The 21,575-nt window shown below is 40.0% G+C and overlaps 5 protein-coding genes across 7 annotated transcripts; 3 read left to right on the plus strand and 2 right to left on the minus strand.

The window, feature by feature from the left end:
* The first annotated feature begins 574 nt into the window (after positions 1 to 574).
* LOC135168777 (PDZ domain-containing protein GIPC3) lies at positions 575 to 3,320 on the plus strand. Of its 2 annotated transcripts, none has more exons than XM_064133295.1 (5): positions 575 to 716; positions 1,088 to 1,390; positions 2,057 to 2,153; positions 2,235 to 2,614; positions 2,756 to 3,320. In XM_064133295.1, exons 2-5 carry the CDS (start codon positions 1,124 to 1,126, stop codon positions 2,993 to 2,995), a joined length of 984 nt encoding a protein of 327 aa, XP_063989365.1. In that variant the 5' UTR covers positions 575 to 716; positions 1,088 to 1,123; the 3' UTR covers positions 2,996 to 3,320. The 2 variants fall into 2 exon arrangements, with proteins under 2 accessions (XP_063989365.1, XP_063989364.1); XM_064133294.1 differs by having other exon boundaries at positions 577 to 716; positions 1,053 to 1,390.
* Positions 3,321 to 3,465: 145 nt separating this feature from the next.
* On the plus strand, positions 3,466 to 6,011 carry LOC135168766 (succinyl-CoA:3-ketoacid coenzyme A transferase 1, mitochondrial). The gene is made up of 5 exons (XM_064133276.1): positions 3,466 to 3,819; positions 4,005 to 4,385; positions 4,460 to 5,211; positions 5,334 to 5,545; positions 5,669 to 6,011. Exons 1-5 carry the CDS (start codon positions 3,736 to 3,738, stop codon positions 5,857 to 5,859), a joined length of 1,620 nt encoding a protein of 539 aa, XP_063989346.1. The 5' UTR covers positions 3,466 to 3,735; the 3' UTR covers positions 5,860 to 6,011.
* LOC135168760 (ATP-binding cassette sub-family G member 5) lies at positions 5,877 to 9,140 on the minus strand. 2 transcript variants are annotated; one of them, XM_064133263.1, is made up of 6 exons: positions 8,991 to 9,140; positions 8,484 to 8,728; positions 7,716 to 8,291; positions 7,385 to 7,613; positions 6,930 to 7,144; positions 5,877 to 6,847 (listed from the first exon to the last, which is right to left on the minus strand). In XM_064133263.1, exons 2-6 carry the CDS (start codon positions 8,674 to 8,676, stop codon positions 6,180 to 6,182), a joined length of 1,881 nt encoding a protein of 626 aa, XP_063989333.1. In that variant the 5' UTR covers positions 8,677 to 8,728; positions 8,991 to 9,140; the 3' UTR covers positions 5,877 to 6,179. The 2 variants fall into 2 exon arrangements, with proteins under 2 accessions (XP_063989333.1, XP_063989334.1); XM_064133264.1 differs by lacking the exon at positions 8,991 to 9,140 and adding an exon at positions 8,849 to 8,961.
* A 137-nt stretch (positions 9,141 to 9,277) lies between these two features.
* LOC135168758 (ATP-binding cassette sub-family G member 5) lies at positions 9,278 to 18,787 on the plus strand. Its single transcript, XM_064133260.1, has 6 exons — positions 9,278 to 9,682; positions 14,302 to 14,423; positions 14,503 to 15,276; positions 15,454 to 15,959; positions 16,886 to 17,352; positions 17,469 to 18,787. The coding sequence occupies exons 2-6, from the start codon at positions 14,311 to 14,313 to the stop codon at positions 18,063 to 18,065; spliced, it is 2,457 nt and encodes an 818-aa protein (XP_063989330.1). The 5' UTR covers positions 9,278 to 9,682; positions 14,302 to 14,310; the 3' UTR covers positions 18,066 to 18,787.
* On the minus strand, positions 16,107 to 21,343 carry LOC135168778 (serine/threonine-protein phosphatase 4 catalytic subunit). Its single transcript, XM_064133296.1, has 6 exons — positions 20,867 to 21,343; positions 20,270 to 20,437; positions 20,034 to 20,186; positions 19,529 to 19,780; positions 16,423 to 19,333; positions 16,107 to 16,351 (listed from the first exon to the last, which is right to left on the minus strand). Exons 2-5 carry the CDS (start codon positions 20,417 to 20,419, stop codon positions 18,965 to 18,967), a joined length of 924 nt encoding a protein of 307 aa, XP_063989366.1. The 5' UTR covers positions 20,420 to 20,437; positions 20,867 to 21,343; the 3' UTR covers positions 16,107 to 16,351; positions 16,423 to 18,964.
* Positions 21,344 to 21,575: the final 232 nt, after the last annotated feature.

Genomic DNA, 21,575 nt, shown 5'->3' on the forward strand with positions numbered 1-21,575 from the left:
CCCACTATATTTTTTTAATATCCCATACTCTAGGAGTATCCAATGTAATTTTTAGTCACCAGAACTTAAAAAAAAATTAATACAATGTAATATTCCAGCTAGGATTATCACTTTATTATGAAATGATAATTCAACAGTCTTCTCACAAATAATGAGTCATAGATGTCTCAACCCAGAGCGTTAATTAATCGAAGTAGTAGGTGAAACGGTGATCACAGGCATTCGCTACACAAGAACGACAAAAAAACGTAGTGAAAAAAAGGTAATTGTGGTGGGGTACGAGCGTTCGTGCTGATGAGGGAGTCACGAGAATTCCGTGTACGGTGCATTACACACTTTTTGTTGTGATCGAAGGCTCGACAATGCCAGGTGAAATATCAAGTCTGTTTTTCCCGCCGGGAGTTCCACAAATGCTCTAGAAACACTTGCTACGACATCGATTGAAAATCATTTTATCACCGGGAAATTAGTTATCATCACGTTACACTTCTTTGTAATGTTCAATTCGATATGATAACAGTGCCTTGTCTGATAAATCCACCAAAAAATAGTCACGATAATAATGGAGTAGAAAGAGGTGTGATAGACTGTGGTGATTATTGGACGATACAACACTTTGTCCTCGTGAAATAATTACATGTGAGAACTATTTTTGGATTATAATTTGTGTTGAGAGGCTGGCAGTTTTCTTTGATTGTTGCAAAATTACTCTGGAGGTATGTATGGGTTAAGTGTACTTTCCATTATCTTCATGACGTGTCTGTTTTCGAACGTCAGCATTTGTGGTGGGGGTCATATAATTTTTCTGATAAGACTTGAAATGTAAAGATTCATTTTAGAGAGGAAAATTTGATAAAACTAGGGCTTTTTGGAGAAAAGAACAGAAAAAAATTGCAATTTTTTGTTGTCCAACGGGACCCAAAGCTCGATGGAGACTTTAAAATTTCATCGACGCATTTCCTCAACAATGAGACAGAACTGAGTGTTTGAAAAAAATTTAAGTCGTTGAATTATAAATCAGGACAGACCTATAACTCATCCTTATCTTCAAGGGATATTATAAAAAATGCCGTTGTTTAAACCAAAGAGCTCTTCTTCTCACTCATCCTCCTTGCTGGACAAAATGAATAACGGAGCTCTCCATCGCGAGGGTCACGACACCGTGAGCAACAGTAGTTCACAGATGAACAGTACCAATGGCAATGGTAAACGGGACAGGTACAGTCCCCAGAATCGTGTACCCGATACTCAGACTGAAGAGAGTAAAACGCAACCTGTGTTTCGATGTCAATTGGCTCACGGCAGTTCAACGGGCTTGATTTCTGGCTTCAGTAACGTTCGTGAATTATATCAGAGGATCGCCGAATGCCACGATTTACCTACCAGTGAGGTCAGTTTTAATTTAACTTTATCTCTACTTTACGTTTTTTGTACCCTTCGCCGGACGCAGGAAACATTGGTCATGGTTCATGACCCCGACGGATATTCCCCTCGTCATTTCACGTTTCTATCTCTGTTGTTTAGTAGACGAAAGTCATTGCATATTATTTACTTTTCAGTTTAATAGGACAAACTGTAATCATTGTGAGTGAAAATTACTGAGGGGCCCGAGTAATGGAAAGTAATGCTTCAGGATTAGTCGATTATTTTTTATTCACTGCTTATCGAATCACAATTATTTAAACTATTTTTAATCACGAAATTTTCCGATTAATGTTTCCGAATTATTTTTGGCAGAGATCATCATTAATTTTTATTAATTATATTTTTACTCCGATGTTGTTTTCTCTTAAGTGAGAAAACTAGAAGGATGACATGGACATTTAGTCAAACATGATCCCCTCAGCATTGATTTTAGAAAGGTCAATAATACCATTATGTTCACCCATTGAATGACGAGATTGTGCAATTTCTCTCCTGGTTATCGTATTGTACAGCGCGTTCAGTGAATTTCACCGGCCCACATTTCATCATTTCGCGAATGAGACCTTTATGCCTCTTAAAATTTCACAACAACCGATTGTTTTTTATGCTTAATTAACGCTCTGAATTACAGATATTGTTTTGCACATTAAATACACACAAAGTCGAGATGTCGGAACTGCTTGGGGGACAAATTGGCCTCGAGGATTTTATATTTGCTCATCGAAAAGGTACGACTATCGAAAATCAATCATTCAATTCGACCATTTTCCTGAAACTAAATGAATGAAATATAATTAACGTAATTCTAGGAAGACCAAAAGAAATAGAATTAATAAAGACCGAAGATGCTCTGGGACTCACGATAACCGACAATGGTGCTGGTTACGCCTTCATAAAAAGGATAAAGGAAGGATCAGTGATCGATAAAATAAAAATAATCCAGGTGGGTGATCACATAGAGAAAATCAACGAAGAGAATCTAGTAGGAAGACGACATTTCGAAGTGGCAAAGATGCTGAAGGAAATTCCAAAGGGTGCAATGTTCACTCTGAGGCTGATTGAGCCCCAAAAGAGTGGCTTTGGAAGCATTGGGCCACGATCTGACCCCAGGAAAGGAAAGAAGCCCGGGTACGGGACTGGTAAAGAGACCTTGAGATTCAAAGCCGATGGAAGTGCACATATTCAACCTGTGAGTAATGCTGAAATAAATAATTATTGAACTAGCCCAATAACAAATGTACTACACTAAGGAAAAATGATTTTGCATTTGTTGATTATGTTTTGGTTTCTCTGGGTAATGAATATGCACAATCCTTGATTAATGGACTAGGTCGATGATGCAGCGACGGTTGGGGTTGAGAAAATCAATGACATCCTTGAGACTTTCATGGGAATAAACGACAATGAGTTAGCAACACGTATATGGGAATTGGCGGAGGGAAAAACAAACAGCATGGATTTCGCTGAAGCCATTGATGATTCTGATCTCGAGGCCTTCGGATTCACCGACGACTTCGTCATTGAACTTTGGGGGGCAATAACAGACGCAAGAAGTGGCCGCCTTCGATGAAATCGAGAGACATGTAATCTATTTTATAAACATTTGAAATTATACGATTTCTAGTATTTACTGGGTAGAAACTACTGCCATCGATGAAAGTATTTTGTTGGCCTCGTCTTCAATGAGAATGACTATATTGTATTTTTTTAATTTTTTAAATAAGTCAAAGTATATGTAATGAGATTACATTGACATTTGGATCAGTTGTACTTAATTATTAAGATTGTTAATTATAGAATTTATTCATTTTGAGATGAGACGTTTTAATTAGTGGATGCTAAATAAGTTTTAATCAATGTTGAATAAAATCGACCTCAAATTTCGGAAAATTTAATTCCCCCAAACCTGAACTGTTTTTCCCTAAATTTACCTAATAAATGTTTAATAATCATAATTATAATAATTCCGAACACTTTTTGAAGAAGAAAAAAATTGAAACAGCACAACCCACGTACAACATATATACGGCTCCTTTACATATCTCCCATTGAGATGTGATTTCGCACTTGTGCAAATGAGATCTATGACCTCGCTAAACTGCCTTCAATTCGTCGAAAACAAAGCTCTAATCGCAAACAAGATATTGCAAGAAGAAAAGCAACTGTGTGTGTTATCGAATTGAGTTTAATCGAGTGGCAGTTTTGAAAGAGCCGGCGAAGTGGCAGGGCAAAGTAGTTTGTCTTCCCATTGAGCTCTAATTGCAGTGGTCCTCATCACTGAATTGGTGGTTATTTATCAAGAATAAAAATATGGTATCAACAATAATAAAACTACGGAGTGTTTACCTTCGGTTAGGAAATACTAGACAACAAATCTATCCAGCAATAAATAAGGTAAATGCCTCTTTATTCTTAACCTCAAAATGACATTTAGAAGAACTTGGTTGATTCCTCATTATCGTCTCTTAGATTATAGACATATTGCCCCAATTCAAATGATTTTTTCGTTGTCCTTAAATATTGCGCCAGTTTTTTATCTTTTGAGTTGGATTATTACTGATTATTTTCAATCCACAAAGATCTGGTCAGTGAATTTCTCAGCGAAGTCAGACACTGCTGATCGAGATGCTGAAGGTGAAAGGATAAAACCACCAGTGGGTGATGGAAAGTACTTCAAATCAGTGGAACAAGTGATATCAGATATTCCTGATGGAGCCAAATTGTTGGTCGGTGGCTTTGGACTGTGTGGAATACCTGAGAACTTGATCAATGCATTGTTGAAGAAGGGGAGTAAAGACCTCATTGTTGTGTCTAATAATGCTGGGGTTGATGATTGGGGACTTGGATTATTGCTCAATGAGAAGAGGATAAAGAGGATGATTGCTTCATATGTGGGGGAGAACGCCGAGTTTGAGAAGCAGTATCTCAGTGGAGAGTTGGAAGTCGAACTGACTCCGCAGGTAACTCGAATACAAATTAGCGAATTTATTAGACTTAGTAGTATATACGAATAAATGTTATCAATAAAAAATAGGGAACATTGGCTGAGAGAATTCGAGCAGGAGGTGCGGGAATTCCTGCTTTCTTCACCCCTACAGGCTATGGAACAATAATCCAGGAAGGAAACGTAGTGGTAAAATACGACACCGACAAAAACCCAGAGATCTCGGGAGAACCTCGAGACGTACAGCGATTTGACGGCCGTGAGTACATGATGGAAAAGGCGATAACCGGAGATTTTGCGTTGATAAAAGCCTGGAAAGCAGACAAAGCTGGAAACCTTATCTTCCGAAAGTCCGCCAGGAATTTCAACCCCGTGATGTGCAAAGCAGCAAAAGTAACAATTGTCGAGGCAGAGGAGATTCTGGAGATTGGCCAGTTGGACCCAGAGCAGATCCACGTTCCAGGAATTTACGTTAATCGAATTGTTAAAGGTAGAAATTACGAGAAGCGAATCGAGAAAGTGAAGACCAATGTTGCCGTGAAATCTAAAAAATCGACCCCAGCGAGTAAAGCGAGAGATCGAATTATTCGCCGTGCTGCCCTGGAGTTCAAAGACGGAATGTACGCCAATTTGGGTATTGGAATGCCTATGTTGGCTAGTAACTTTATTCCCAACAATATTAACGTCACATTACAGTCGGAGAATGGAATTTTGGGACTTGGTCCCTTCCCAGGGGAGAATGAGGTAGATGCTGACCTGATTAATGCTGGTAAAGAATCGGTTACCATTCTACCGGGGGCTGCTTTCTTTGGAAGTGACGAGAGTTTCGCTATGATTCGAGGGTACGTAGGGGTTTATTAGTTCTGCTACCTGACTTTTTCCTGGTCTCAAAAAAAATCGGCAAGCATCCTATAGTTTTCTCTTCATTAAAAATAATGACAACTTGATCGATTGGGAATTCCAGAGGACACATTGACCTGACGATATTAGGAGGCATGCAAGTGTCTCAAACTGGTGACCTTGCTAATTGGATGATCCCTGGATCGATGGTCAAGGGAATGGGAGGCGCCATGGATCTTGTTTCAGCTGCTGGGACTAAAGTAGTTGTGACAATGGAGCACAAAGCAAGAGATGGAAGTCCTAAAATAGTTGAGAAATGTAATCTGCCGGTTACAGGTAATTATGAAGCAAATATTGATAATTATAAAAAAATTACAACTTTCATTAAATTTTTTTCCTTGCTTCCCTACCTGAAGTTCAGACTCAATTGACTGATTAACTGCTAACTGAAATTGACAGGTCAACAGTGTGTAGATATGATCATCACTGACTTAGCCGTCTTCGAAGTAATCAAAGGAGAAGGTCTCAAACTGATAGAACTGGCCCCGAACGTAGATATCAGTGAAGTTGTTAGCTCAACTGGCTGCGAATTTGCCGTAGCTGACGACCTTAAAGTGATGGGACAAGTGAATCTTGAGGAGGAAAGTTAAAATTATCTCCCAGCAAGTGATCGCTTCTGTTTTATTTAATTTATTTTCTACAGAGATATTTTCTATAAAAAAGACACTAAAACTTATATACATGTTATTAATTAAATATTCTGAAAATGTATCGTATAATAAAAGTATTATTTTATACGTCATTCAACATTCCGAAACATTACGTTATAAATTTTACTTTAGCAACAATTATTAATACCTTGAAAAATTCTTTTTTATTTCAACTGAATAAAAATTTCTCCAGCAGAATAAATATTCATTAAAAACAGTGTAAATCATTACCATCAGCTATACAATTAAATTCCTCCATTTTACTCTCGGAATTTAGCTTTTACTCTCGCGGGTAATGGTAATAAATAAAGGATGCTGTTGAAAATAATGAAACCAAGAGCAAAAGCAAGAGAAATTAATAAGTTAAGATCAACATTCAATACTTGATGAGTGTTTTCGCCCTCCCTGGTGAACCTCTCGACCAAGAACGTCCGTCCATCGGGATACCTGCACCATCCAGGGATTCCCGGACAGGGAAGAGTCTCATTGTACCGTAGTCCCGATAACGTGGGGATCTCAATAGTCAGCTGATTAACAGCCAGAGAGGCATATCTCGTCGGCAAAGCTGTGGAGAGAGCAGCAATCCAGTCAGGAAGACTCCTCAAGCTTCTGATCCCACCAGAACCAATTACCAGCGCAACAAGCGCTACGTAGAGAACTGTTATAGCACCGGTCATGGGTCGTTTTATGATCATGAAGAAGGCGATAGTGAGTTGCTCAGCAGCTACGAAACTCGCCCAGAGAGCACCTGATGCGTACCCCCAGGAGACGAGATTCAACTCCAGGATTGGGGTTAATATTCCTACCGTTATCAACGTCGTTATAAAGCTCAGGGGAAGACTCAGGAGGGTATACGAAGAGAGGAACATGGCTCCACCGTAAAGACCTTCGCGCTTCTCTTGATAATAGCGAGCGCGAAATCCAGGAACTTAAATTCAAAATTAATTAATTAGATTTGATCATCAAGGCTAGTCGTAGTGAATGATGATGTCAACGAAAAATTAACGTACACAAAAGCGCCGTTGTACCAATGCCAGCCATATAAAACAGTGTCAAAGTATTAAACACTAATCCAGTAGTCTGCATAAACACTCGTGATTGTATCGGGCTTGAATGCGAGTATAGAATACTCAATAATGCGAGGCAAAAGGGTAAGAGAAGGACTCTTACTGCGAAGTGTCCTAGACCACATTTATTAAATGAGAAAGTTGCGGCCATTCCTCTTCTGAAAAACAGAGAATTAAAATTTTAAAAAATCAATCGTTATCCCACTCCACTCTCTTCACGTTAAGGTAATAGACTAATTATAATAATGATTAATTATATATATTTTTCTATGATATTCACGCGCTCATTTAGAATGTGCTCCTACTCTTCCTCCATTACAATTCGATATGGGTTTCACCTGTTCTTTAGGGAGTGCATGAATAATCGTCACAGATCATCAGGATTTTTTTTCACTTACAAGAATAGAGCTAGAAGCGTGGAAAAACATCCAGGTCGAATTCCGTGGCCAAGGCCACAAGGTTTATGTAAATATCCAACAGGTGTTTCCTTGACACTTGCCGCTGCTTGAGGGCCCTCGCGCAGATACAACCCGCCCTCGATCTTAAATTTATCGACCAGAACAGATATCTGTTGGTTTGATTCCATAAACCGATCTCGGGAGCGTCGATCAACGGTTGATAAACAAACTAAAAATTAAATCGTAATAACCGTAATTTAATCGTCATAATCGTAATCGCTAACCAACGAATAGATTTTCCAAATTAAGTCCCGACATGTGAAATACTTACGATAATACATCAGAGGATTCTCCAATTCTGGACAGGGGAATCCAATATAAGTGAAATAGTCCAGCATGCTACGAGTTGGTCCGGAGTAGACGACAGCACCGAGACAAAGTAGTGTAACTCGACTGACAAATGGCAGAACATCTGATCTCGGTGTTTCCATCGTCAGAACAACTATAGATCCTCTTTTGGTGGCGTAAGACCAGAGCATTGAGACAATCAGATATGTGTTCAGTGGATCTGTGTCCCAGGTAGGTTCATCCAGCAGCAGAATCATCGGATCTTTCGCCAGTTGAACTCCTAACATCAATCTTCGATATTCAGCTCTAGTGAGGTCGTTCACAGATCGGTTTGCTACCTGGGACAGAGCCAAATCTGCTAGGGTCTGCCTCACTCGCAGCTCTCGGTTGCTCAGGTTTGCCAGCCATGTGGCGTATGTGAGAGTTTGACGAACTGTCAGGCTGGGGAGAAGGTAGCATCGGTGAGCCACGTATCCTCCATGACGACGAAATAAATCTGCATTCAGGGTGGAGCCTGCGAGGGTGATTCGACCGCGAGTTTCACCTACAGCCCTTCCAGCTGGAAATTCCAGTGGTTGGTTTGATAAATGGATCTTTGAAAAAGTATTTATAAAACCGCAAAGAAAATTAACAGAATTTTCCTCTGTGCATCCATGAACAACTGAGTTGACTTTTTTAATTGAATTAATTAACTTTTTGTTATTCTACTGACTTCTTAATACGAAAAATTGTAATCGTTATCATAGCCTACCAATAACGTCTAGAAGAGCTCTCTTTCCAGATCCTTTAGACCCGAGTACAGCGAGAACTTCGCCCCCGTGAACCCTCGCAGAAACATCCCTCAGGACAGCAGTGGGCTTGCCAACACACCCACCTCCCTCAATAATAACCGACGTCGAATGGGAGACATTGGAAATGTCCAACGTGCACTCAGCTACGGTCATCTTCAAAGGTAGTTTGTCTGTAGTTTACTCATTCAAGAGTTTTCAAGGGTATCTGCGGATCAGAACAATTAAAATAAAATAAATTAAAATAAAGTCTTGAAATCTCAGATAGTGTTGATGCTCCCACGAAAAAAATTTCACTAAAAAATGTCTTGATAAACTAATTGACTACCTGTTAAATCCTTTCCTACTAAAACTATTTGCCAACAAAAATATTTAAAGCACTGATGCGCTTTGGAAAATCCCCAAATGTGTACAATAACACCTGGAACCCAGAATATCTACCAACTACATTATCAGTAACCAGAATTCACCTGAACTCCCTCCTTCACGCACTAAACCCGAGGAAAACCGTTAAAAATCATGAAAAATGTGTTGAAAAATATAAGAAACACGTTGGAGTCTCTGTGTCCCAGTGCGTCGACTAAACCCACTGGAGAACGCCTATGGTACCTCTACCTCCAATAAAAAAAAACCGGTAGTGGGGGAGCTTGGAGAATCGAGGGAGCCTGAAAAAGCCGCGTCTAGTCAAGCCTCGAGAGGTGAATGTCTTCCTGTACTTAAAAAAAAACACTGAAAATGTAGTGGGGGAGGTAAAAGAGAGGTAGAGACTCCAGAGGTGTTCACACTCGGCAGTCAGGACGAATGCAGGAGGAAAGAGGAAGGCTGTGTGCTCCGTGCGTTGTCCCCTACGATCGGACGCGGGAGTGTTTTTTGGTGAATAAAAAAGGACAAATGAGTGGAAATTGAATTTTTTTGAGAAAACTTTCATCGAAAAGTTGCGGATGTCATTGGATTGCTGGAGTGTTTGCAGAAAAGAGATAAAAGTGTCTAGTTCGAGGTTTCATGGTGTAGCGCATACCAATGCCATTGCGTCGAGACAACGTGGAGGAAAATAAAACGTACTGACCTTCAAGAGGAGAGCTTAAAACTATAGTCATCAGCATTATGATGACCAAACGGGTTGGAATCATATGAATACGTCTTTTCTCCAATTTATTCAATCGTAAGTTAAGTTTTTTAAATAAATTCTTCTCCATCCGGTATCTCGTCATTCCTCAGTAAAAACTTACACCTGAATTTCACACACTTTTCTTAGACATCTTTCACGTACCAAAAATGTCTGAATAAAATGGAGGTTTGTTGGAATCCCGAACAGACTTATTCATCTGAAAGTCAACCTAATGTTCAGTTTGTCCAAACCTTTTTTGAGGGCTGAAAAATGTTTACAAAATGTGTGCTAACTTTAGAGATTGTTTTTTTTCTGTGGATCATTAGTAATTCCATTTTCACTTGGACTAAGTCCCGGCTCTTGATGACTGATTTTATTTTATTTGGCAACAAAAATCGATATTTATAGATTTATATGATTCCCGAAAACAGTGTGTAAAATTTCATTTCATTAGATCAATTAGACGATTCAATTAAACTTGGTTTCAATGCCCATGAATGTCTGTTTTTCTCGTTCGACAACTCAGTCCTGGCCCTCAAAATTTTATTTTAATCTTCATGAATAGTCAGTCCTTTCAATCTGAATTTAACCCGTCCCCTCCGACCAGGAATTATTTTTCTTCCCTCATTATGAAAAATGATCCTTCATTAGTTCGAACTCAATATTCTTCCCCACTATAACAAGGAAATTGATCGAATTAATTGTTCCCCTGATTAATTTAACACTCATTCAGAATGACTCCATTATAAAAGAAAGAGAAATTGAGTATGTAATAAATTACGCTTTTAATTGGCAGGTTTTTTCTTCTTTAATTAATGTTTCAGATTAATCAAATAGACAATAACTCGGAAAATGTGCGGACAGACAGCAGTGAGATGTAACGAGAATCATAATAATTATGCTAAGCTCTTCAGTTCGATATTATTCGTCCAGTCTTATTATTTAAACAATAGCTTGGGGCCGTTATACTCGCTCTGCTCGGCGTAATTGCGGATTTATTAGAGTAGCTATATCGTAATCAGTCGGTCAAGCAAGCGCAACGGAGCCCTCGGACTCTCGGGAGTGTCCGATAGCGGATCTACGTGCTGTAGTTCTTGAGCACAACGAGAAGTAAAAGAAGGAAAGAATTTCGCGGTGGAAAAGTGGAAGGGAAAAATAGAATTTTTAGTCGCCTCGTAAAAGACCGAGTTGGGTTCAATGGCGTTCAATGGTGCAGCCACAGCCACCCGGACCTTTCCCTGGCGTTAATGATTGCCAAATAATAATATTTGTCAATTCAACAGTGACTCTAAGAATATTAAAAAATAATACCCTCTGCGTCTCCCTCGCATGACAACCAACCTAAGGTTAAGGTCGGTTGCATATTTGTACTTATCCTCTGGCATCGCTCGCTTCGCACACTCACGGGGATCAATTGAAATTCAAGGCAGTATCGATTTCTTTTGTCGGGGATAGGTGGTATTCCGTGGGCTGACTTGTAAGCAAGAGAACGCTGGGAGAGTCGAATGTGTGGATAAGGGAGATGAGCAATCTGACTCCTATAATTGCATTTCATAATGATTGCATTTGAATTTCAGATGGCTCGAGTAGTTTATTTTTGCATCCAAACTATGCGTCGGGGTGTTTGTCATTTAAATTTTATGATCGTGAAAGATTTGAATTTTTCCATCTCAAATATACGGGATAAACAAATGTGAAGCCATGTGTTGGCGGTTCCATTTTAGCCCACTCTCCTAAATCTGAGCTATTACCGAGCTTCCATATGGAAGTAACGAAACTCCTGAATTTTTGTATTATTTTTCAGTAGCTGTGCGGTCACTGGGGCGCCGTTCATTCCCAGGCAGTTTTCCTTATCTTTTGTTGAAAAAGTGTAAAAGTTCTTTTTTCGCTGCAGGCGCTTGAAATAATTGCAACTTGAAAATTATTCAAGACGTCGATTTATCAACTCGCCTCGTCCAACCGCCTATTAGCATTACAAATAACGTTTAAAAATGAGGATAGAAAAATTAATGCGTGTAGATAATGCTATTTCTCTGAGGAATCACCATAAAAGGAAAACCCATAACTCTTCTTTCATTACTGAAAAAACAATTGATTGACATACATAAGATCCTGTGTTTTTCGTGGGCTCCACGGTTTCACGGAAATGTCATCCTCAATAAGAGAAGAAGCAAAGAAAAGAAAAATGGAAAAATTAGGTCGGAATTGCAGCAATGAACACGTGTTCGGATGAGTTAAATTGATGCTCAGTGGAAACCGGTGCGTGGGATTATCCTATTGTCATAGTATCAATGTATAGGAGTGAAATTGCCTCATTTTATGAAGGTAAAAACAAGAAAAATCACACACACGTGTTCAGGGAATACCGATGGGCTTATTCACGCGTTCAATTCTCTTTGGATTGTTTCCAATGCAAATGAACAGAATGAATTGGCTCGGCTTGAAAGTGAAAATATCTGAATAATCACTGCTGATTCACCATTTCCTATTCGATGTTTACCTCTATTTAACTATTATGACAGAAGATAAAAGACACGAGAAGGTGCAGCAAATCCAGTGGGGAATGGGTTTCAACGGAATTTGTGAGAATTGGGGGGCAGTGGAATGTTGGAAAACCAGAAAGGGGGGAAAACGTTGAATTGTGTATTTTTACAAGTACTGGCTACATTCGTTATTTATTGGGTATTGAAACACCTTTCTAGGATTGGGCAACTCCGGAAGCTTAAACGGGTCGATATTTAATGAAATTGTGCAATATCCAGAATGCAAATTTATGGAGAAATAGATTTTTTAATTTTCTAGCTCAAGTTAATGGTGTATTCTTCATATTGTTCTTAAGTTTTATTTTTATTTTGAACCCTTTTAGAATATATATTACCAGTTCGAAGATAAAATTCTTTAGAGCCTGTCTACAAGAAAAATAGCTTAGTTTGCTTTAAAGATGGTATAAGAATCTCTATTATTAGCTGATGTTTTCTACAAGTCGTAAAATTATTTAATTTTCAACGACTGAAAAAACAGCTTCAACATTCTTCTGCATTTTCCTGTTCTATCACCTTGATCTTCTACGTTAATGACGCAATCATCTTCATGATGTGAAAAGAAACAAAAGACCTTTCCCTTTTTTATCTGAAATCCTCTGTGAAATAAATGATTTAATGTGTCGCTGGCCCTAATATTCCCAAAGGCATTAAAAAAAAATATTCTCACATCTTGTACCACTTTATTTTCACTTCTTACGTAATACATATTATCTTCTCCGGAAAATAAAAGATGACAATATGACTGTACCGAGATGATAATTATAACTGTGCTACACGTGCCTCTGCAGATTCCATTTAATCTCAAGCATATGATTAAATTCCGGTATCAGGTGACTCTTGGGACCCCAGAGGAATCGCATACACATGACGCTTCAAGTCCTCATGATACGGGGAGTTGAGAGATGTAACGGGTTTTTATTCCCGCACGTTTCCGGAATGCTGTCATATGTAGTCCTCGGATATCCAAAGACACACTGAAACGATTGATTTATGTTTATGAGGACAAGTGTTACTCTGCGGATGATTTTTACCCGCATGTTGAACAGCCGGGTATTGTACCGGTTTAGACAGGTGGTAGATAACTAGTAAACCTTTTGGAACATTTTATTTTCAGTACAATACATGAAACTTGTGCTCTTCCCCTATTCCTACGACATCCACGAACAATTTTTGAGTCATCATACTAAATCTTCTATTATTTTTCAAGAAGTTCCCCTGGATTTTTTTGTTAATTTTTTTGTGTCGTTAGATCCTCCTGGAGAAGTTCCGATATCACTGCTCATCAAGATTCCTCATTAGCCAGATAATCACCGAAAAACTGATCTCATCAATGAATCAGCTAAACTAATCCATCAACAGGTGCTGTTGAATATTTTCAATCGTCATTCTCCTAGAATCCGTTAAGTTCGTTCCAACATCTCATCTCTCAGCCTCCAGTCTGGTGTTTATTAAATCCCGAAAGCATCGCCTGCGTATCGACGAGTTTCCCTGCATTCCTGATATCATGGAAATATCGAGTAGAGTGTGATTACCAGCCAGTGAGACTGCACCAAGTCTCGAAGCCCCCCAACAAACGCCTGTAGCGGTACCCTAGTATCTTCCTTTTTTTCATCTCCCTCGCTCTTCAATTCTCTGTCTTTGTCTTTCAATTTCGTTACTCTTTTTTTTACAGTGCATTCCAGACTTTACGGACGATCGAATTGGCCTTTGTTACTTGGTCTGTTCCCTGGGTAATTTCACCGGTAGTTTTGAGTCGGTTTCCGCCGGGTGGGATTCTATAAACTTCCTGGAATTGTAAAACGAAGATTCGCCATTCCAGGTCTAGGTCCCACATCATGCGGGGGACCCCAGTAGTAAAATTGAATAGGGATTTATCAATTCCGGGAATTTTCGTTTCACATCTCTAAACAATTGAATTGTGAACAATTAATTTGCACGTCATAAAAATTCCGGTTAGGACTTGATCAGGTTGAGATCACGATTTGATCAGGATAAAGACTATTCCAAGATCATCTTCACTAAATTTCATTCAACATCGAATTCCGTGGGATTTTCCGAAAACCATCAGTCAAATTTAGTACTCGAGTTTTGCAATTCCAGTATACAACTTGTTTTTATGATTTTCCGTAGGTCTGCGAGATGGGTTCCGAGGCTTGGGAGTTGGAGCGAAGGTATTCGGTGCCCGGGGCTCTGGATACGCGGGGACTAGAGCCACCGGCTAGTGAAGACCTTCATGCATGGTCGATTTACAGGTAGGAATTACAAAAATATATACTGAATGAATTTCTTAATAACATTCTATCAATTCACCGTAACTGCTTTCTTTTCCAGGCAAAATCTCAACTCAGACTTTACAGACTCTGCCCTTGGCTCCGCGGAGAAGTCCCCCCTACCCTATGGGAACTTTCAGCTTCGAGATTCAACAGTACAGAGTATTCTGAGGCACCCTCGGTACGGTCCAAAGAGCCCCCTGGCAAGCAACTCATACACGTACCTGAAATTCGGTCTCCCTCGTGTATTACCTCCATCCCGCGCCCGAGATGGCTCCAGTGGTTACGACTCCAGCGAGGAAGGTCGAAGGATCTCCCACAGCGGACTCCACCAGCAGTCCACAGCTATGCGATCAGCCAGGAGTGATCCAGACTTCAGACAGGTTCATGCAACTCCCCGCGAGGCGCAGCAAACCCCCTCACAATTACTCGTGAGAGAAAATAAAATGAGAAGTGCCAGTGAAGCGAATCTTCTGCATGCATCGAGACCAAATAGAAGGCATAGCATCGCACCAATGGACCCTGGCTATGGGCAAGCAGTCCTGGAACAACCCCAGGGGATGCTTGGACCCGAGGGCGACTATGGTCAGAGCCTACGGAGACTTGCTGTCCAGCATCCTCATGTGCAATTGCGAGGAGTTGAAAGCTCTGGGGACTCTCACAGGACGTCGTTGAGGGGAATCTCTCTGGAAGCCGCTGCCACTGACGTCCTGGCCGTCATGGCGACCACTGAGAGAGAGGGGACGACGATTTTAGAGACCATCGCGGGGAGGAGGAGAATAAAGAGGGGCGATATTCTTATGAACGGAAGGAGTGTGTCGACTCGGACATTGAGGTAATTGTAGAGGCATCGATTTAGATGTTTAAGTCAATTTTCGAGTCAAGACCTCAACCGAATTGTAAGAAAAAATTTCCCAACTTGAAAAATGGATGTGCCGTAAATAATAAATTAGATACGTAAATGATAATTTAAATATTAACCACTAATTATGAATAATTAATCTCCCTGAAGGTCGAGGGTTGCCTACCTCCCCGCAGAGAGCAGTTTAAGCCCAGGTCTAACAGCTCAACAAGTACTGAGCTTCTACATGTGCTTGCGAGGGGGTTCCCAGACTTCAGAAATGGAAACTGAAGCAATCCTTCAGGAATTGGGCCTCGAAGCTACGAAACACTGTCTCGTGAGCTCTCTGACGACTTCGGAAGCAAGAAGATTAGCCCTGGCATGTCGTCTACTTCAAGACGCACATATACTGGCCCTAGACAGGCCAACACATGGCCTCGACATATTCGATGCGTTTTTTCTCGTCGAGTATTTGAGACAGTGGGCGGCGAGGGGCGAGAGATTAGTCATTTTGACTCTTCATCCCCCCACGTACGAGATCCTCACGATGGTTTCGAGAGTCGCTTTAACTTCGGGTGGACGCATCATGTATACAGGGGCCAGGAGAGATATGCTGCCGTATTTTGCTCTCGCCGAGTTTCCTTGTCCACCGTTTAAGAATCCCTCGGATTATTATCGTAAGTGTAATTTAAAACAATTATGGTTCGGGTGGATTTAAAAATATTTATGAGGGATATGTACTTCCCTAAGCAGATCAGTGTCAATACCATTGTCTGGGGTCATAAAATATTCGACCATATGAAAAATAGGATTGAAAAAATAAGTTAAGTATAATAGCATTATAATTTATTCAGGAAAATTCTGGGTCATACTGTTCGGCAATCAAAGAGAGGTTCCGGAAGTTTTTTTTTTCCTATTTCTTCAATTTATTCTTTTGGGAACCCCTCTGCACAGTTACAATAACCGGTGCTTCCATCACACAATATTTGTCTGCTGGGGTCGGACGTATACATCTCACCATATGTATCAACACAGTCGCTGTCTGCACATTGGTCATGGCGAACGCATCCTAGAATTACAGAAGAATTAGATTTTCATACAAATAGTATGAATAACGAAAATAGCATAAGTTTCTCATACTTTTTCCTTGGCAATCTCCAACGTTGATGCACACAATTGATATTACCACCAATATCAGTAATACTTTGAATTTGCAACTTTCCATACTGATGAATAGACACTTGGATGCACTTGTTGAAGTCGTTATGGACGGAATAAACCGCTCGTTTGACTCGCCAGTATTTATACTAGCAAAAAATGAAGAACTTTTTGTTTTAGTCTGTCGTCAAAGTATTTACGAGGAAAGTTTATCGCTCGATAATTATAAATAATTTGAACCACTTGTTAAATGAGACTTGGTGACCTTGCATGGTTCACTTTTTGTAACATCGGTTGAAGCTCAATTATTTTTCGTCGTTTAAAAAAAAATTCCATTCCCAATGTTATGTAGAAGTTTTACGAATTGATTATGAATTTCTTCAAAAAAAAATCAATTAATGGGATTTCTAATGAAATAATTCTTCCATTTTCTATGATTGTTCAGTTGATTTGGTGACTCTGGATGACCTCTCAGCAGAAGCCATGTTAGAATCCTCGCAGCGAATCGATCATTTAGCAGAGCTTGCTAAAGCTCGTCTCCCTGCTTTGTCAGACCCAGGCCCTCCGGGTAATCTACCTCCAGCTGTATACGATGCCAATATTTTTGTACAAATTTATGCCCTCCTCATGAAGACACTAGTCTACAGCCAACCCTGGGCCTTGACAAGGCTTCTTCAGAAGATTCTCATCGCTGCCTCTCTCAGCATTATTCTTGGGGCCGTGTTTTGGGACGTCGCTGGAGACACCAATTTATATCTGAAGGATCGCGTTGGGTATTACTACGCTAGTTTGGGAATTCTCTCCTGGCCTCTGGGGCTTTTGCAGATATTCGATATCACGAGAGCCAGACGCAACGTCGAGAGGGACATAAAAGATGGACTCTATGGTCGGTTCATTTACATCATAATAGAGGTAATTTCCCATTCCATATAATGGTCGTATTGGCTTAAGGCGCCAATTGCACACAAAAAAATTACGATTCGCGAGGAAACAATGGAAACGTTCACTTACTTTTTTTTTCTGTGCAGTTACTGTGCAGTTTTCCCTCCTGGTGTCTCATCTACGCAATCTACCTTGGTCCAGCCTTTGCCATGTCAGGTCTACACCTCGCAGTGGATGAAAACCTGACGTCCCTCTGGTCGTACCTTTCCTACGGTCTCCTCTACCTGATGCTGCAGCACTTCATCTGCACATTCTTCGCCCACATCTGTAAATGGAGTGGTCTGGCAGCATTCCTGTCCGGATTGGTAATAGGCGAGATAACCCTGGGGGGTGGGGTCACCCTTCACCTCGAGAACCTCCCCCTCTGGTATCAAAATCTCAGTCCAATGGAGTGGACACTGGCCCTGCTTCTCCGACAAATTCATGGATCAGTTGCACTCAACAAACTGGTGAATTGCAAAGCGAAACAAGTGCAACGTGAGGATATCATCGTTCAGGCACCCTGTGAGCCCCTCGACGGGGAGTCAATACTTCGAGAAATCGCTCTCAACTCAATTATTGATTTTACGGAGATTCGTTTGGGCACTGGAATCGGAATTATGTCGGTATTGATAATAATTGCGTTTTTATTGATTCGGTACAATGCACCTAAGAAACCCAGGAGTGCGCCCAACAAGCCTTAGGGCTCTGGGGGAGCGAAATCTGACATGTGCCACCTTAGCTGTGTATTCCACTATTATTTTTTTAGGGATTTTCAATGAATTTCGACTTTAATGCAGAGCGGTGCAGAAGAATTAAGAATAACCGTAAAACGCTATTTCCTCACGTATGAAAAAATTTAATATTCACATCTCTTCAATATTTTTCCGTTCTATTGGACTTCTTTAAACTAATTTTTCAATTTCATACTTTTGCCAAAAATGGTCAATGAAATAGAAGGACAACAGTAAAGATTGAAAAATAGAGTAAAATTCACGTCCTAAATTTCATCATCTTCTCCATCGCCTCAACCATCGAATTATTTATATTTCGTCTACCTCCCTGCGACTTTTTAAAGACCTTATGAAATGAGTAGAATGTCATATCAAATATTGAAATCTGATTATTTACTCATTTCACAAAAAAATTATTTTAGAAACTCGCAAGATAGACGTGTTGTTCCATTACTTAGAAATAGCCTCTAAATTTTATCTTAGTACCTAGATACTCTGTGACAAGTCCAGACCAGTGCTCAATAGATCTGCACAACTTAAATTTCCTCAGTTAATCAGAAAGTGGGAAAGTATCTACAGATCTGAAAAAATGATAGAAACAAAATTCTACAAATGATGGTTTCTTTTATTACAGAGAATTAATTGTTCATAAATACATTGTTGACAGTAAATGGAGTATATTAAAGAGTAAATCGACGTTCGTCAATCGTTCTCACAGAAATCATTGATCCTGATAAGAAAAAACGAGATTTATAGTGAAAAAATATTGAAAAACCTTTAATGTAAGGATGGGGCGGGGCAGAGATAATCGGATATTATATCCTCTTAGTGTCCATTGGTCGATTACAATTACATTATTCATGATTTAATTATAAAAAGTAGTCAGCTTGTGGCTTTTTACTAGGTATTCCTCGACTCTCCTGCGGTGCTGCTTCAAATATTGTGAAGTCTCGTTGAAGGTGTTCATTTAATTCTAGAATAGCTGCTACGTTACCACATCTGTAGCAGTAATTGGGGGCTGACCAGACGGTAAGTACAGTCTCGTTGAAATGCCACTTGTAGCCTTCCATCACTAGTTGATGAGCTCTACAGATCATGTCAATGTCGTTTGCTGAATTAAACTGAGCTACTACGTCACTGCCGAATAGATAACCAGCGCCTCTGGGTGACACACCCCAGCCTTGAGTTTCCTCTGGGTCTGACCAGAGAAGGTCACACATTGGTCCATCGTGAGGTACCTAAATGCAAGACAAATTATATTGAATTGAAATCATTAAGAGGAGTTGCCAACGATTTTGAAGACGTTAACGATCAACCGTGGACTCATTCCGCAAGGAATATCTCATATAAAATTGATCGTAAAATTCATCTGATTCTCCATGTCCCTTCAGAAAATTAGAGACATAAATGTAAAATAATGGAAGAAATTTTACCTCTTGTTTCCTGTCAATCGTTCGAATCTGATCAAGTGTCTGAATACTTGGGGACAGTCCTCCGTGAACACAAAATATTTTTCCATCGATAATCGCTGATAACGACAGATAGTCGAAGATTTCAGTGCAGTATCGCCAAACTGTTACGCTCCCGTACTTCCGCAGACACTCGTCATAGAATCCATAAACCTGTGTGATTTGCCGGGACTCATGGTTACCGCGAATTAGTGTAATTCGATCTGGATAACGCACCTGACGGAAAATATTTTTTATGACAAATGATTGAAATACCATAGTTGTGTAATCCTTTATTTATTATCTAAGCACTGCTTCTCATCGATTCCCGATGAAATTGTCAACATCAATTAAGCTGCTTTGGAAAAATAGATTCTTCATAAATTATTCATAGAAAAACACTTGGAATTTTGCGCTATAGGAATTTCGTGATTATTTTATCAGTTTGTTTGTTTGTAACCGGTATAAAAATTATGAAATAAAGACTCACCTTCAGTGCAAGAAGAAGTAAGAATGTCTCGACACTGTAGAACCCCCTGTCGACGAAATCCCCCATGAACAGGTAATTTGTCTCAGGTACATCTCCACCGACCTTGAACAGCTCCTTGAGGTCGTAGAACTGTCCATGAATGTCTCCGCAGACCTTCAGACACACAAAAACATCAATTAATCATTCGACAAACATTTTTCATTCTCGAGATTATTTTTATCAACTGCATTGCTTACAGTAACAGGTGAGTCAATTCTCTGCACATTACTCTCTTCAATCAGGATCTCTCGTGCTTTGGCACACAGCGCTTTCACCTCCGCCTCCTTTATAATTTCACATTTCTTCAATTGCTCAATCTGGCGATCCAGATCACTTGAATCGCTCATAGTTGCAGATTTTTGATTCTAAAATCAAAATGACGGCAGAGGAGAATGAGAGAATTGGAATAGTCAACACCGGAATAGGGAGATTGTTTTCAACAGGGATTAGAGACAGTAAACTATCGCCATTTTTTCACATAGTTAATCTTTATCTCCATATTATAGAAGCACTTAATAGTCTCAATCAAAGTGTTTTGTAAAATTGGGGCGAGCCCTAAATAATGAATCATTTTCCGGGCTCATCCCATCAATGCATGATCGACTTCCATACTCGGTGAAGTCCTAACCTAAAAGTGACTTATTTTTCCGCTCCCACTAATCATTATCAAGGTTCAAAACCCATGTTGATCTTCAGTTCTCAAGTTTCCGAGTAATTTATTGGCAACTAAAGCCAATTAATCGTAAGCATTGGAATTTAAATCAATAATTTACAACTTCGTTACATTGTCTTACCTGGTTGAGCTCGACAAGCAGAATACCCAGACTCGGATTACTCCAGTGATCTCCAAAAGCAATAATTAATTCGCGGTTGACCGTAGATTTCGAGTCAAGCGCACATGATATTGAAGAATCGAAAAACGTATTCAGAAACGCAGTGAACTCCAGGGATAGGTTACGCACATAATGTCTTGATTTTTTTGAGTAAAGGCATTAAATATCAATCACAGTTTGGTTAGTGCGTCGGGCCACATACGAGATATCAACTGACTGTTGCCAACCTCCAGACGCTCATATAGCTGGTACAGTAACCAGAGATTAGAGGAGAAGATTGCTGACACTTCTGGGGCAGCTTCAACGCTTCAACGTGCGGTAGCAGGTGGCGTTGAACTACGATGGTGAACGTGCCTGTTGGTAAGGCACAAAGAACGGCTCCTGAGCTAAGAGGCTCAGGAGCCGAGAAAAATGCGAAAAATGTAGGACCGACTCTGAAAAATTCCCAGAGTCTTGGAAAAATCGCAAATTGCCTCACGAATAGAATGCCCCGTCCTCTGTGACAATGATTTACCGACAGGCACGTTCCCCATCGTAGCTCATGCTCTTTACCCGCTTCATAAGCGTCAGCACTCACCCGCATAATTTCTAAAAATGGTGAGGCAAACTGAAGTTAGTTCCGTACCTCTGAATTCAAAATGTAACGTCAGTTACTTTTGTTACAACTGTC

The sequence above is a fragment of the Diachasmimorpha longicaudata genome, chromosome 13 (assembly GCF_034640455.1).
Source record: "Diachasmimorpha longicaudata isolate KC_UGA_2023 chromosome 13, iyDiaLong2, whole genome shotgun sequence".
Classification (NCBI taxonomy): Eukaryota; Metazoa; Arthropoda; class Insecta; order Hymenoptera; family Braconidae; genus Diachasmimorpha; species Diachasmimorpha longicaudata.

Excerpts from the sequence above, each read along its gene's own strand:
- LOC135168777 (XM_064133294.1), top strand. The coding sequence starts at position 1,067 with ATGCCGTTGTTTAAACCAAAGAGCTCTTCTTCTCACTCATCCTCCTTG. Across the intron at positions 1,391-2,056 it reads ACGATTTACCTACCAGTGAG|ATATTGTTTTGCACATTAAA; the intron begins GTCAGTTTTAAT and ends TCTGAATTACAG. Across the intron at positions 2,615-2,755 it reads GAAGTGCACATATTCAACCT|GTCGATGATGCAGCGACGGT; the intron begins GTGAGTAATGCT and ends TTAATGGACTAG.
- LOC135168766 (XM_064133276.1), top strand. The coding sequence starts at position 3,736 with ATGGTATCAACAATAATAAAACTACGGAGTGTTTACCTTCGGTTAGGA. Across the intron at positions 4,386-4,459 it reads AAGTCGAACTGACTCCGCAG|GGAACATTGGCTGAGAGAAT; the intron begins GTAACTCGAATA and ends AATAAAAAATAG. Across the intron at positions 5,212-5,333 it reads AGTTTCGCTATGATTCGAGG|AGGACACATTGACCTGACGA; the intron begins GTACGTAGGGGT and ends TGGGAATTCCAG.
- LOC135168760 (XM_064133263.1), bottom strand. The coding sequence starts at position 8,676 with ATGACCGTAGCTGAGTGCACGTTGGACATTTCCAATGTCTCCCATTCG. Across the intron at positions 8,292-8,483 it reads AGCTCTTCTAGACGTTATTG|CTGGAAGGGCTGTAGGTGAA; the intron begins GTAGGCTATGAT and ends TGGAATTTCCAG. Across the intron at positions 6,848-6,929 it reads TGGTACAACGGCGCTTTTGT|TTCCTGGATTTCGCGCTCGC; the intron begins GTACGTTAATTT and ends TTTGAATTTAAG.
- LOC135168758 (XM_064133260.1), top strand. The coding sequence starts at position 14,311 with ATGGGTTCCGAGGCTTGGGAGTTGGAGCGAAGGTATTCGGTGCCCGGG. Across the intron at positions 15,277-15,453 it reads GTGTCGACTCGGACATTGAG|GTCGAGGGTTGCCTACCTCC; the intron begins GTAATTGTAGAG and ends ATCTCCCTGAAG. Across the intron at positions 15,960-16,885 it reads GAATCCCTCGGATTATTATC|TTGATTTGGTGACTCTGGAT; the intron begins GTAAGTGTAATT and ends ATGATTGTTCAG.
- LOC135168778 (XM_064133296.1), bottom strand. The coding sequence starts at position 20,419 with ATGAGCGATTCAAGTGATCTGGATCGCCAGATTGAGCAATTGAAGAAA. Across the intron at positions 20,187-20,269 it reads GAATTGACTCACCTGTTACT|GTCTGCGGAGACATTCATGG; the intron begins GTAAGCAATGCA and ends GTGTGTCTGAAG. Across the intron at positions 19,334-19,528 it reads CGATTGACAGGAAACAAGAG|GTACCTCACGATGGACCAAT; the intron begins GTAAAATTTCTT and ends TCTTGCATTTAG.